General features: G+C 30.9%; 2 protein-coding genes and 2 non-coding genes across 4 annotated transcripts; 3 read left to right on the top strand and 1 right to left on the bottom strand.

Moving 5' to 3' along the window:
• The first annotated feature begins 3,738 nt into the window (after nucleotides 1-3,738).
• On the top strand, nucleotides 3,739-3,848 carry LOC137816754 (small nucleolar RNA Z107/R87). The gene has a single exon (XR_011081868.1). It is a non-coding gene; the product is annotated as a small nucleolar RNA Z107/R87 (small nucleolar RNA).
• Nucleotides 3,849-3,977: 129 nt separating this feature from the next.
• Nucleotides 3,978-4,079, top strand: LOC137816782 (small nucleolar RNA R30/Z108). The gene has a single exon (XR_011081891.1). It is a non-coding gene; the product is annotated as a small nucleolar RNA R30/Z108 (small nucleolar RNA).
• A 1,973-nt stretch (nucleotides 4,080-6,052) lies between these two features.
• On the top strand, nucleotides 6,053-7,573 carry LOC137814806 (transcription factor MYB108-like). Its single transcript, XM_068617717.1, has 3 exons — nucleotides 6,053-6,435; nucleotides 6,524-6,653; nucleotides 6,767-7,573. Exons 1-3 carry the CDS (start codon nucleotides 6,270-6,272, stop codon nucleotides 7,230-7,232), a joined length of 762 nt encoding a protein of 253 aa, XP_068473818.1. The 5' UTR covers nucleotides 6,053-6,269; the 3' UTR covers nucleotides 7,233-7,573.
• Nucleotides 7,574-10,183: 2,610 nt separating this feature from the next.
• Nucleotides 10,184-13,160, bottom strand: LOC137816244 (gibberellin 2-beta-dioxygenase 2-like). The gene is made up of 3 exons (XM_068619319.1): nucleotides 12,696-13,160; nucleotides 10,873-11,218; nucleotides 10,184-10,755 (listed from the first exon to the last, which is right to left on the bottom strand). The coding sequence occupies exons 1-3, from the start codon at nucleotides 13,061-13,063 to the stop codon at nucleotides 10,465-10,467; spliced, it is 1,005 nt and encodes a 334-aa protein (XP_068475420.1). The 5' UTR covers nucleotides 13,064-13,160; the 3' UTR covers nucleotides 10,184-10,464.
• Nucleotides 13,161-15,371: the final 2,211 nt, after the last annotated feature.

Below are 15,371 nucleotides of genomic sequence, written 5' to 3'. Positions count from 1 at the left end.
TATTTTGACAATGTATATTTGTAGTATTTGACAAATTTAGAGACTTTATAATTAGTCTTCAGTCAATTTTTTCTTCACTTTTATCCATGAAATATTTTAAAATTTTATATTTGGTCATTAAAAAATATTTATTATATTTTATTTCATTATTATGTTTATTTTTTAAAGCGATATCTAAAATATTTTGATTTATTTTATTTTATCTGCGTTTATCATACTATGTACCATGTTAATATAGGTAATATTGAGTTCGTAAAGAAATACTTAATGTTTTAGTTCAAAACTAGAGGAAAAAATAGAATTAAAAAGAAAGACCTTACTAAAATTAGCAAATATGAACACCTTTTTCCTTCTGTCTTGGAGTAACATCTTACGTTTTTTCGTACCAAAAAGAAGAAAGAACCAATAATTTCCCCCCTCAGAAACATTAAAGGTACAAGAACTAGAGTATGAGGAAAATTATTGAGTTTGTAAATATTTTATGAATATATGTATGGTAAAAATGAAAAGATTTATGGAAATGACTATACATTAAAGTGGTGGTAGCATAATTTTGATTCAATGGATGTAGATACAAAAACATACTTCACTTATTTTTACTGCGTCAGTGGGAGCATATCTTTTGCCTAGAATGTGTCAAATCCATTATTCATTTATTTGTGCAAATGCTGCGAAATAATTCAAATAGACAAGTGCAAATGCTTAATATTTATCACTTATTTTTGTTCTCATTTTATCAATTATAAAAGTAGAAGAAAAAAATATGAAAATGAAAATAGAATATCAAAAAAGTACTTCAACTTTTTTATTCTTATAATTAATTACTTATTAAATTAACTACTTTTCAGAATTACTCTTTTTTACCTTTTTTCTAAACTTATTTATCTTACTAAATTAACTTTTATTAGTTTTTACTCTTTACGTTTTTTTCGAATTAAATTATAACTTTATGTTATTACATTCCTCTTTTTTTAAAATAACCAGCATGTTGTACAATTTTATTAGAAAAACATTCTCAATTTAATTAATTTCAAATCATTAATATTTTTTCATATTTTTTCCTCCATTCATTTTTTAAACAAGAAAGCAAAAATAAATTACAAAACGCATTTTAAAATTCGATTTTCTGATAATTGAATTTTAATACTGAATATGTTTTTTTTTCTAATTATTTTTTTATTTGTTTGTGTTGGGTCTTAAATATATTATATGCCTTTTTTATAAGTAGAGATTTTGTAAATGTGTGTACAATTTTATAGTTTTCTCTAGAAATATCTAAGAATTCGTTTTTGTTATTAGGTGATATTTCCAATTCCCAAACTCACTTTATGTAGATTTGATAAAAGGTGGAGTGAGAAGACATTGATTAATGAGCATGATAACAGTGGGAATGAGTTATTCCTTAGTATTTAATTATTGTTGCAATTACTAATTTTGAAACATGTTTGTACTAGTACGTCTTATGCATGTTTTAAGTTTCGTTGTAAGGAATGTGTGTTTATAAATCTTGTAGTGTTGTTGGGAATAATACTTCAAATTGTTATCTTTGTGAACAAGGAAATTAGTTTAATGGTGTTTTTAGGCCATTTTTTTTTAATGTTTAATTTTTTGTTCGAACAATGATATCATTGTTTTCTGTTTCTTTCTTCGTGCACCTTGGTACGTGCTTGTAGCACCCCTAACTATTAAGTAATAAATATATTAGTCTGTTTTAGTGGGTCTGTTATATATATTGTTTTATCTTCTTTTTGTAATTTTTTTTTTCTTTTTCAATAATAGTATTTTCCTTTCTTTTCTTTGAATGTGCACTCAATCTCACATCCTACACTAACTTTTAAAAATTCAAAAATATTCTTCTATTAAAATGTTTGAAGTTATGGTCATGGGGTTTGTGTTTGTAGAAATGTTGGTGCGTGAAGAAATTGATGAAGACACTCCTAGTGTTGTTGTTGAGTTGTTCCTAGTGTTGTTGTTGAGTCGTTTTCTTGATGATGCGTGGTGATAGAAGGTGAATGCATACAATGTTTTTTTTTTGTCTTTACATCTAAATTTGTTTATGCTCGTTTTTTTTTTCTGTGATTGATGTCTTGTTCGTGACTTATTTATTTAGTTTTTATTAGTTTGAGTAAGTTGGTTTTTTGATGATTCTATTTTAGTTATCCATGTTGGTTTGTGTTGGCAGCTTTTGATAAGTTTATATTGAAGAAGTTTGTAAAAAGGTTGGATCACCCTGAAATAATTCATATTTATTTATTCATTTATTCATATTAATAAACAAAAACAATGATTTTATTGAAGGGCAAAATCGTATTTTCATATTTATTATGGGATTCCATCCATCATATGGTGGTGCAGGAAGAAGCCCTTTAGTGTGTTTTAGCCCATCCTTTGGGTCACAAAGTGAGTCTCGTGATATCGTTTTCAGCTTGTTGGTAAGATTTTTTTTGTTTTAACCCTTTCTTGGGACGTGTTGCTTAATTTTGTTGGTTCCGACAAAGGTCTCGTTGTTTATGTTAGCATTTTAACCATGTATAATAGGGGCTTGTTTTTTCCTGTATCCTACATTTTTCTTCCTACACCCCTATATTCTTTGAAATACCTAAAGTATTCTTCTTGATAGTTTTGGATGATTCCAAAATAAAAAGTATTCTGTAAGCAAAAGGTATTTTCAGAATAGTAAATTTAGAAGACAAAAAACTTTCATTTTGAAACACATTTTTTTTTACTTACATAATGGTAAATCCAAAATTCATAAAATATGTTCCGAAAAATATGTTCTAAAAATATTATAGAAAAATTAATTCGATTTTTTTTTAAAATGGTAAAATAATCTTTTCAAAAAGGATGGAGTGCAGGGAGAAATTTGTTGGGGTGCAGGAAGAATCACCCACAATAGGGTTGGGAAAGATCCATTAGCGTGTTTTAGCCCATCGTTCGAGGGACAATGTGAGTCCCATTATAGGATTTTGGATTTCATGGTAAGGTTTTTGGATTTTTCACTTATTCTTTAAACGTCTTACTTAATATTTTTGTTCCAACAATACTACCATTGTTTTCATTAACATTTTTACTGTGTAGAATATTGTTGGTGAAGGTCCATTATATGTTTTAGCGATCCTTTGGTGCCACAAAGTAAGTCACATTATAAGGTTTTGGACTTTCTGGTAAGGATTTTTTTGGATTTTTGACCTACTTTTTGGATGTGTTACCTTTTCTTTTATTTTAACAATAGTTTTTAATATACATTTCACATATTTTTTATTTCTATTGTATTAAAATAATTTTACGTTCATATTTACGTCTCTCGTGTCTATTGAACATATTTAAGTGATCTCATATAGTTTTCATCTTAAAAAGTGTTTGTTAAGTTAAAAAAAAGAATTGAAAGAGAATTGGGTGCAGATAGATGATAATTGATAAGGTGTAGGAATAATTTGCCAACAAATAACCGCGGATTCGAGCCCGGCCCACTCATCTTCGAAACAAGGTTTTAATGGTTGAAACGACGGCGTATGGTCTGTTGTCCAGAAACCCTAATATGCTTCCTATAAATTCAGAACGCGCTATCCAACACCCAGAGCTTCCAACACTCGTGCATCTTTGAATTCGGCGACGCCTTATCGGAGTAATTGTTCATTTGATTCTATTTTTAATTCGCATATTTTTTGCATTTATGTTCATCATACAATTCTCGGTTTACGTTTTATTTTGCGATGATTTTTGACATGAATCGTATAAGATCACCGTGATGACTCTATAAAATTCAAGCTCAACAGACCGGAATGCAGAGCATTCTCTCTTCCGAGAGATAGCGTTGCGTGTCGACAACCCCGCTGAACTGAGTGATCTTCTGTTTTTGTTTTGGATTATTATCACAGTTTTTCATATTCCTATTTTCTGTTGAAAGTTTTTATTCGTTTGTTTTCGTTCAACAATACTGCTATTATTGTGAACTTTGTTTATTTGTGTGGGGAAAGTGTCATCGCAATGAAGATGCTAAAGCTCCCTCTTCTGAGATTTGGAATTGAGGAAAATTGCTGGCAGAATCGAACCATAATATCTTAGCCATCACTGAGTGATGTCTTTCCCCTATAATATTTTGTGTATTTCGGGTTCTATGTAATCCCAAATTTTATTTTATTTAATTTAATTATATTGTCTAAACACAATTTTTGAATCACAATGAGGTCAATGATGATTTTATTTTGCCTACATTGGATGATTATCTGGTTTGTTATCGGATGTGATGTTTCCTAACATCTGAGACCTCCTTCATGTTTTTTTCAGTTTCAAACTTAATTGAAATCTCAATTTTCTGTAAGATTTGATTTTTTTAGGTTAGTTTTATTTCACGTTTCAATGTATTATAATTTAGATTATAATTTAAATAATATGTCAAAGTTTATTAATTATTATCAATTTATAAATGTAGAAAGAAAATACAGAATAATCTCTGTATATTTTTTTTGGCTAAGGTTGCTCTTAAAAATATTACATTGAAATGAAAAATGTAAATTCTAGTAAATATTAAAAAAATTAAAATAATTAAATCTTGAATAAATATAGATAAAAGTAAAGAAATATTCAATTCAACATTAAATACAACTTCATAATTTTGTTTCTTTAAAAATTATAATTTTTGACCCAACTAGTGTAAAAGTATCATATAGTAACAGAATATCTACTAAGTTAGATGACAACAAGCCTCGGTCATTATACCGACAACATTAACTATTAATGTTTGCTCAAATGGGAGAATTTGGAAGAACGACAACCGGAAAGAGCGAAACTGTTTATGATAGGAATGAGGAACTTAAAATGAGTAAAAACAGAAAGGACTTTACAACGGTTTAAATAAATAGTTAATTATCCTTAATTAAATCATTTAAAAATTATTTTATTAGCTTTATAAAAATTTAAGGTTAAATACTTTATATTTGTTGGTTAAACGTACTCTAATACTATCAGAATCACAATCTCTTAAGCTCCAACTTTTTTTCTTTCTAAAAAACCAACCTTTACATAAACACGTTAAGTCAAATAAATTTATTATTAACAGCAAATCTTTTTCTTATTTAGTACAGTTGTTAATTATATGCTAAAATTCAAGCTATAAATAATCACTTATTATTATAATGACTTTATTGACACTGATTAAGGAGAAAATAAAGTATTTGTTGTAAAAAAAAAAAATCTTTAATAAAACATTTCACACTGATACTGATGCATGCATGTGTTAGTAAACCCTGATATTTTGGTCGAGAAAACGAATTTTGACATGGGTGTTGATATATTAATATTCTTAACAGTAAAAATACACTAGAAGAAAAAAAAATAGAAACCAACAAAAATTAATTACTAAATTAGTTTCTATTAATATTAAATAGTTTTTAAATTAGTATCTAATTTGTAATAAGATTTTAACTATCAATAAGAAAAAACTTTTTTTTAATTAAATATTAATTTAGAAACATTTAACAATAATAGAAACTAATTGAGAAACCAAATTTTTTTTAATTTTTAAAATGATTTTTAAGATATTATAGTAAATAATTATTTTTTGTCATTATAAATTTGTTTTTATTTGATGATTTTTTTTAATAACATCTTAATAAATTAATTTTTATTTTATTTTTTAATTTAATAATATTATTATTAATATAAACAGTGTTAATTTAATGTTTACAGTGTCAACAAAATTTTTCTCTTTTGACATAGGCAACGTTTTTACAAAATCGCGTAGAACGTGTCAACTCGAATTTAGTGAAACAGATGTATAAAATTTGTTGAGCAAGAAAGTTGGCTAGATACAAGTCCCCTCCATTTTTCTCCATCTGGGACTCAGAATGCTGACCAAAACCCACTCTCTATTTGACTCGCTATCTTCAAAATCTCATATTTTAAGGTCCACTTCTCCTATAAACGTGTCCATGAGTCAAAGAGTCAACGCTATATTCCAAGTCAAATTTTATAAAAACTACTTTCATATCTATTCATCAATTAACAATTCCTAGTTGCTTACTATTTAGCAGCCCACTGAAAGGGTTTTGCTATAGAAAATTACTTCATCCCAAAAGTGCAGATCCTCCTAAATTCAACCAAACTTTCCTCTCAAATCTCTTTATATAATCACCCTCACTTCCATTCTTAACTGAATTACCCAAACCATATTTTCAACACAAAACTACTCTTTCTCTCTCTCTATCTCTCACCATAACACTAACACAGAAAACAAAGATCACACCACAATTAAGCTTCTAGTTTGTGAGATGGAGAGGAGTTTATCAGAAAATGGGTCCTCGGGAACATATGGAAGCAGTGAAGAGGAGATGTCAATAACGAAAGGTCCATGGACAGAGGAAGAGGATTCAGTTCTCTCCGATTACATCACACTCCACGGAGAAGGTCACTGGAACTCTGTTGCTCGCTACACAGGCATGCAAACATTCATGTCTTTTATATGTATAACCACTCATGATTACATATCTTAATCTTAATCTCACACCCACGTTTTCAACTTCAGGTCTAAAACGAACGGGCAAAGGCTGCAGACTACGATGGTTGAACTACTTGCGTCCTAACGTTCGACGTGGGAACATAACCCTCCAAGAACAGCTCATGATTCTCGACCTCCATTCCCGATGGGGCAACAGGTACTATATATCATCACTTGTGTTTATTTAAACATGATAAAGTAGATAATTAAACCAAGTTTTCATGTGCTTGGGATAGAACACGTTAAAGGGGTGTTGTGGTATTTGTTTAGGTGGTCGAAAATAGCTGAACATTTGCCGGGGAGAACAGACAACGAGATTAAGAACTACTGGAGAACGAGAGTGGTAAAGCAGGCTAAGCAACTGAAATGTGATGTGAACAGCAAACAATTCAGAGACACGCTGCGTTTTGTGTGGATGCCACGCATGCTTGAGCGGATTCAGGCTCAGGCTTCGTCATCAGGCCAAGCCCAAACCACCTTAACCTCCAAGGTTCAAGCCCAAAGCGACCCTTGCGGAGGAGCCACCGCCACCGCCAGTAACCCGGGTTTGCTGTCAGAGGCTTCATCGGCGGTGGATGTCCACGAGGCGTCTCTCTCTGATTCCGGCGCGTCGTACAGTTTAATGGGTTGTGGAAGTTGGTCATCATATGGTGCAGAAGAAGGTTATGGCGGTGTTGACTTGTGGACGGACGAGAATATTTGGTTCTTGCAACAGCAGCTCGCTGATGATTTCTGACGCATTAACAGTTTACAGTTTAACGTGTTATTCCATAACTCACGTCACCTTGTTCCTAAGTTGAAATTGCAAAGCTCCTCATAATTCATCAACTGTAATAACCGTGAAACATGTTTTTTTAAAGTTGCCTTACATTAGTTTTAATCTGTCATATATATATATATATATATATATATATATATATATATATATATATATATATATATATTAATTATTGAAAGAGGTTTCAAAACAATTTATTTAAGGAATGTACACAAGGGATTGTAATTTATAGCTTTTTCTCAGGTTTGTGGTTTGGTGTAATTGGAATAAAGTACACAAAACATTTGAGTTGTGGGAAACCTTCATATGTCTCTCATCGGTATTCCCAGGCGTGAACAAGTGGTAATGAATGAAGATGTAAATTTTTAACTGAAATACTGAAAAAAAAGGAGATAATAAATATAAAAAGTTGATCAATCATAATGAATGTATCTCCGTTTGGTGCAGTTCATGTTCGTGTAGTTTAGCATTTTGTTAATTTTTATCACAATTTTTACGGTACAATATATGTACTAGGCCAATACGAGTCCCGGTTCCATACTCGTGCCAATCCGTGTGTCCACTCTCATCTAATTAAGTAATACATCTCTAAGTACAATTCACTTCATTAATCCAGCTCAACAAGGTAAGTCGATTAAAATAATATAAATAGTACACATTCCAAAAAGTAGATACATCATTAATGACAGCACTCTTACATCTGAATGTCGTGCTTCTTTACTGACTTAAGCGTCGGAATGCCTTCTACATATACCTCATTCGATATTCCTCAAAAGACCAAGTGATTGAGTAACCTTGACTCAAAGGAGTTCCAGAAAGTATGGAAGTAGAAGCTGAAGCACAAATCGATCGCACTTTAAGAAGATGGATAACCAAGCTTCTGAATAGTTTTCTATGTTTATTTCCTTGTATTTTAGTTTCTAGAACTAATGATAAATGGATGGTAGTAGAAGATATAAGTTGTTATAATTTTGAGAGTAAAAGTTGGTTTTGATTATTAGGGAAAGGAATGGAAAATTAATCTGGAAACTAAGAGTAACTTTGAAGTTACGGTGTTGTACACGTGTTATCTAGAAGAAGTGAGGTTTGTTTGACATTAAATGATTTTAGGATGTTGATTATAATATGATTTAAATTCGATGACTTTGTCGTTGGTGCTGTGGCACTCACGGCCGCAACCTTTGAAACTAACTTCTAAATTCTTTCCTTTTTTTGAGTTCTTCACACTTAACTCCACTCGTCAACTCTCTTCGCTTTTCTTTTATTCTTGTCCCATGCGTGGTCACACCACAGCTCAGCCAAAATCCTGATTTCTGTTCCTATAATTTTTTTACTTATTACTATTTTATTCATTGTTGCAGATCTTAAAATTAGACGAAAAATAAAGATTAAATTATAAAATATATATATTTTTGTTTTATATAATATTTTTTTTATAAGATTAAGTTAAATTTAAAGTTTAGTGGTTTAACGAGATTTGTTGATCATTGTTCAATTATCTATAAATATATATTGATATTTTATTTTATGCGTGAGTAATGTACGGTTGAATATTGTAATAGAATGGTATATGATATACACTGCTCTGTTTTTAGTGAAAAGAATATATGCATGATTATTTTTTATTATTAACGTGAATGAAAAGCATATGAAGGAAGAAAAACTATATAAGAAGTATAACGAAGTCCGAGACAGAAGAAAAAGAAGCGGTTCATTGCATGCAAAAAAGTGAACAGCTGAAACACAAGTACTATAGTCCTTGTAAATGGAAAACAGAACATGACTCTTACAAGTGCTTAAGCGTAAAACAAAGGGGCTTAAGCATAAAACAAAGGGGCTTATCGCAGACACAACTAAGAAAAGGTAAAAGTCATCAATGGGAATACCTTTGAAAACAATGAGAGAAAAATGCTTGGTTAATATATGTGTTGTTTGAAGAGACAAAGAGATTCGAAGAAGTTTGATCATCTCACTATTAAACTTATCACATATGACGTGGTAATTAATTTAGATGTATTTTCTTCTCTTATGAAAAATCTTATACAATGTAATTTGTGTCACAGACTCATTATCGCAGAAAAAAAAATGTTGGTTTGATGTGTTGAGCACGCAAGTCTCTAAGGAGATACAGAAAATAAAAATATCTAATAACATCTAGAAATATTTAACAAAAATTATACAAGAAACATAACAAAGCAAGAGAGAGAAGAAGAAAAAAATACATTTCATGCAAAAAGCTAATAGCTGAAACTCAAATACTACGGTATTTATAAGCCAAAAAATATAGAGCATGATAAAACACAGAGGAGGAACCAAAAAATGGTAAAAGCTGTACATTGTGAGATTAAATTAGTGGAGGAATATGAGAGTTCCATCTGAAGCACTCACGTGACTGATATGAAAATAAGTATTTTCTTACCAACCTTTGAACAACTAAGAAATTCAGAGTATCTGATACAGATTTTTACGCGAGTGAAATTGTGTTTGATCAATAATATAATTTGAAATCGGTTTGGGAATAATTTAAATTGAGATTCAATATTTAATTAATTTTAATAAATAATCTATGTAAGGCACAGTTTGTGCATAATAAAAATAGTCTTTTAAAAAAGTTAGAGAAAAGCTAGTGATTCTTCCAACCAAAAGAGCCTATTTTTACTGTTATGCCAGAAAATGCTAGCATAGGTTCATCTTTATTCTACATTTAGCAAATAAAGTTTTAATTTTAAAAAAATAATATATATATATATATATATAAACATGTGTACAGCCGAGTACCATGTATACTATCCAGCACCGAGTACCAGAAACACATTCATACTTTGTCCAACAACAATCTCTCTAGTACTTTCTCCATATCTGGTTTAAACAAAATATTATTAAGGCTTAATAGCAGAATTAGATAAATGTTTAACTCAAATAGGCTTCTTTAATCACTAATAAAGTCCTTCCTTGTAACAACAGTATAACATTTTACACTGAAAATTCAGAAAGTATGATGATTAGCATCATATCAGAAATAGCGTGAATTAAAAATTGGATTCAGTGGTGTCATATTCTTCACAGCAGTACCACTTCAACGGACATTTCTAAATTATGTCAATGAAGAAATCCCTATCTTGAGCTTTTTAAAGAATATAAAAATGCTCCAAACCAAAAAAACTAGCCATAGCCATATTCTTCAGTGATATCAACATTGAAAGTGTGATGGAGAGGAAGAGAGAAGATGGGTATCTAGCTGGGCCTTGAAGAGATCAAGTCGGGAATCTCCAAGGCGTGAAGAATATGCTGCTTGCTTGTACTGGGCCCATGTGAAGGGCTTATATAAACTTCGATTCTGTGGCGGTGACAGCATCTCGGGTAGAGGAGCAATCCACCAATCAAGTGGTGGTGCTGCAAAGTACATCATTGACATCCTTGCCTCCAACGTGTTGGTCAATGCCCTGTGCCTCACGCTCATGAACTTTCCATTTGTCATAACCTTCATTCATGTCAAACAAAATTTATCAGTGTTTGATGCACTTTGGAATGTTAAAGTGGTGTAGATTGTGTTAGATAACAAGTTACTAGTAAAAGTGAAAGTGAGAAAGGGAGGAACCTGCAAGACATCGCCAACCATGACAAAGAAATTTGTGGGGTCAGGAGGAACAGGAAGCCACAGCCCCTCACGGGTGTAAATCTGGAGGCCACCCACATCGTTGGACCGCATGATGGTCAACATCTGAGGGTCAGAATGCGCCCCGAAACCAATGCTGTTCTTGTTACCCTTCGTCTTCACCTTCAATGGAGGGTAGTGATTAATCCTCAGAACAGAATCGCTGTGAAAATCTCTGATGAGACTGCTAAGAGCTAACTTGTCTGGGACCCCCAACCCCTCAACCACCAGATCTAGAATATCGCACGTTACTTCTTTCACTACTTCCACATATTCCTTCACAACAACACTACCAAACACACAAACAGAGTAACATGGTTTAGGACTAACAATAACAACATCTTATTTGGTATACAAGAAAAATGGTTTTGAAAATGATATATTTGTTTGGGTTTTGTCAGTTACTAACTTGTTAGTGATCTAAGATTTGGTCTATTATGGGGAAACAAAAGGACAACATGGTCACGCTCGCAAGATTGTACGAAGAGAAACCGATGCAAGTTATGGTAGCACAAATAACTTGAATTTGTTGTCCTTTCTACGGAAGGTTCATGAACTGTGAACGAGTAACATGGTTGTCGTACAATTTACTTTTCTTTAATGTGATGGGCCATTGGGCCCATCCTTACTCTCCAAGTTAGCCCTATTCAATCAAAATCATTTTCAATTTTTATTTTGCCTACTGCCAGTTATCTCTGTCACATGTTAGACTAATTACATATACAATGTACAATCCTTTGCTTATATTTCTATTTGGTCTACATTGGTTAATATAACAAATTATCTGTTAGTAATATAAAAGTTTTAATAAATAAATTAATTTAAAGAGCTAATATGATTGTTTCCTTATCCAAGAATGAATTTTGTTTATTAAGCAAAGATTGCAAATTCTGGTATAGACTAAAATTAATCTCACTTACTAAAAACTATATGCATTTAAGTTTAACTTGTAGTAAATTGGATTAGCTAACCAACCTATGATAAAGAAACAAAAACAAACTCTAATACAATAATAATAATAATAATAATAATAATAAACTACATTGTTCACGCTTCTTCTTCTTCTTTTCCACTCTTCTTTTTTCTTATTTACTTTTTTTGAAAATGAAAATCTATTAATTCACGCTCTTTTTTCCTACTATACTGTTTTCGATTTTTTACCCTCAGCCGCCACACACACCACTTTATAACTATTTGTGTATGATATACATATTAATATAATATCTATAATTATAATTTATAAGTATTATTTTATATATATATATATATATATATATATTAATATATTATACACATATTAATACAATAATTTTAAATTTAATTTCAGTTAGGAAAAAAACATAAAACTAAAAGTTTTTTTTTTTTTTAAATTAAGTTAGTTAGTTGGTTTAAGTGAATGAACTTTCTAAACTTAGCGATAAGGGAATTGAACTAAGTTGACTGCCATTTAACGAAAGGTATATTAAAAAAGACACAAAACTTAAAAGTTATATTTTTTTAATTAAGTTGTTTGTTTAATCCACTGTAGATAGAATCAAGTTTTTTTTTTTTTGTTAAACTATTGGTAAGTAGAGTTGTTAAAAATAGTGATAGCGATTAATAGCTAATATATAAGAAAAACGTCATACATACCAATTGAAAAACAGGTGTAATTAACATTTTTTTACTATCCTCTATTATAACTATTTGATGAGATTTGAGTTGTTATATGAAAAAAAATAATTAATGAAGGAATGAGAAAGAAAGGTGAATGAAGTGGAAGGAACCTGAACTTGGTGGAGTCGTTAGCGATGGTTTTGGATCTCTGGGCTATGGAGAGAGGGTTAGCATGAAGTAGAAGATACTCGAGGTCACCCATATCTCCATTGGGCCCAATGTTGGTGAAGCCGTAACCGAAAGGGCTTGCGGGCCCAGCCCGACGCTTCTGGTGGCTGGGTTTTGAGAAAAACTCTCCACCTTCTTCTTCCAATCTTGCAATAACCTCCTTCGGCACACTGTGGTTAACCACTCTGAAGAAACCGTATTCCTCGCAGGCTTTCACCACACTTTGCGATAACTGTGACCTTTCCATGGATAGGTCAATGGTAGGGATTCTCATTGCCTTTGTGGCTGTTGGAGAAGAAGGAACAACCATTCCTCTCACTCTATATAAGAGAAAATATCTCCTTTTATTTGATCGATGCACAACACCTATCTTTGCAGGGTATAGACTATAGTGTACCTCTTGTTTACACAAAACCTCCTCTTATGTGTCTCTATATATATTTTATCCAACCACACTCATCATCAAACTTTAATTAAATCAATTCTAATTTCAATAACTAAATTACGCGTACGGAACACATTTATGTCAAATAATTAAGATACGTCACATTTATGTGAATAAACCAACCTTCTTCAACTCTTTTATGGATTTTCTCTTCATTTTCTTTTCTAAATACCCAAGGAAGAACATAACTCAGCGTCATATGTTTTATATATATATATATATATATATATATATATATATATATATATATATATATATATATATATATATATATATATATATATATATATCATGCCTTTTGGATTCTACCATTGTTTTTTTATAACTGATAACTCTACTAACAGAAATCATAATGTTAAAATTAATTGTAGGGGCAAAGCCGAGACCTAGACAATCTGAGTGAGACCTGGTCAAACTGACTCAGATCAAAAGAGAACCGGCTGAAATCAGAAAATCCGCCCGAGATGACCGAAATCAGGGAAATCTAGTCGATGGTCGACTCATACTTGAGGATCTGGCTGACGGCCAACCCTGATTATCATTAATACTCAAATCAAGGTCATCGAAGTTAATTCATCATTAAGAATTAGATAATGCAACCATAAGCGGTATCTACCTCGATAAACGGGTCCAACAAGATAGACACATTAGAATAATATAAATAATACGCATCCCAATGAACGATATCCCTGCTCACTTAACCGACTGAAGGAAATAGAAAAAGACTTCAATAGTTCTTTAAGTCTCATCTTATAAGTTTTTTAATTATGATATAATTGACATTATATATTATTATTTATTTTATTTATCTTTTATTTTGTGTTTGTGTGTATGGTTTTGAAAATGAATCGGAATAATAAAAGCTGATTCACTTTTTACGGGAATAATAAAACATTTTTCTTTTTCATATTTTTGCGACACTTTTGGTTGATAACGTACCACAGCATTCGTAGCGGTGGACGATGCTTTTGGACAGCCTTTGGTTGTCGAAATCTTGAAACATGAGAAAAGTGGATGATGATAGGTGATTTGACATATGAGGGAAGAGAAAAATATTAACATTCTTATATTTAACATTTTTTTATTTTTTTTTTATGAGATGAGCGTTGTGTTTATTATATTTGAAATTGATTTGTTCTGTTGTTTGTGTCACTGTCGACCCAGAGGGAAAGGACGTTGATAATTTATGAAGAATGAGTTGTTGAAAATAGTTGGGAGGGAAACTGAAATAATGGAGTGAGTGAACTGGAAACATTGAACACGATCCATTGCCTTCGCTTCCATCGTCCTCATCAAACACAGGTAAAAAAAAGTTGCAGATATTGTGGACCTTCTTAGATTCAAACATTCACTGAAAAAGAAATAAATAAATATAAGGACCCATATTTTTGGTTTACTTTTTTAGTATGCAATACCCATATCTTGATGGGGAGGGCTAACGAATTTTTATTTTTTTTTTAAATTAAATTCATATAGGGTTTAAGATATAACATGTTGGAAATTTCAATGAAAACTAATTTCTCAACATCAAAAACTCTCGTATCTTGTGGTGGAAAATTATTCAAATTCAACTTTCAAAAAATTTAAATTCTAAATTATTTTTTCATTGATTTTAGGGGGGGAATCTAGTAATTACATTTCACGATACATTGGAGTTTTTATTTTTTTATCGTTTTTAAATAAGTCATGCTAAAAGTTTTGAAGCTTTATTCTAATTAATAGTTTTCATAAGCATCTACATTTTTATGAACTTTTATTAACACTTTCTCTTATTTTTCTTATTAAACACTCTTCATTATAAAAGTAAAGTTACTAAGATTTTAAAAACTGTTGTTGTGAGTTGATCGATTTTATTATTGTTACTTGTTGGATACTATTAAGCTATAAGTTAAGCACTCTACACCAATAGTATCAAATTCAATCAATTACAACAAAAATGTGAACAGGACTTTCCTTTAATATCTCAACATCCATGTTATTAAAGTTTTATAAATTTCAACATTTAATCAATTCTAATTCTAAACTTCCTCAAATTATCATGATTTATGCTACCCAACTTAGGGATTAATCAATCATAGTACTAAACTTTCTCAAACTATCATGATTTATGTTACCCAACTTAGGGATACTCTTGTACTATCTGTAATGTACATAAAGAGTGTCGACAACTCCT

This window comes from Phaseolus vulgaris, chromosome 1, assembly GCF_000499845.2.
Source record: "Phaseolus vulgaris cultivar G19833 chromosome 1, P. vulgaris v2.0, whole genome shotgun sequence".
Classification (NCBI taxonomy): domain Eukaryota; kingdom Viridiplantae; phylum Streptophyta; class Magnoliopsida; order Fabales; family Fabaceae; genus Phaseolus; species Phaseolus vulgaris.
This window is presented reverse-complemented; position numbering and strand designations above follow the sequence as displayed.

Excerpts from the sequence above, each read along its gene's own strand:
- LOC137814806 (XM_068617717.1), top strand. The coding sequence starts at position 6,270 with ATGGAGAGGAGTTTATCAGAAAATGGGTCCTCGGGAACATATGGAAGC. Across the intron at positions 6,436-6,523 it reads CTCTGTTGCTCGCTACACAG|GTCTAAAACGAACGGGCAAA; the intron begins GCATGCAAACAT and ends TTTCAACTTCAG. Across the intron at positions 6,654-6,766 it reads CATTCCCGATGGGGCAACAG|GTGGTCGAAAATAGCTGAAC; the intron begins GTACTATATATC and ends GTATTTGTTTAG.
- LOC137816244 (XM_068619319.1), bottom strand. The coding sequence starts at position 13,063 with ATGGTTGTTCCTTCTTCTCCAACAGCCACAAAGGCAATGAGAATCCCT. Across the intron at positions 11,219-12,695 it reads AACGACTCCACCAAGTTCAG|TGTTGTTGTGAAGGAATATG; the intron begins GTTCCTTCCACT and ends TGTGTTTGGTAG. Across the intron at positions 10,756-10,872 it reads TGGTTGGCGATGTCTTGCAG|GTTATGACAAATGGAAAGTT; the intron begins GTTCCTCCCTTT and ends ACATGAATGAAG.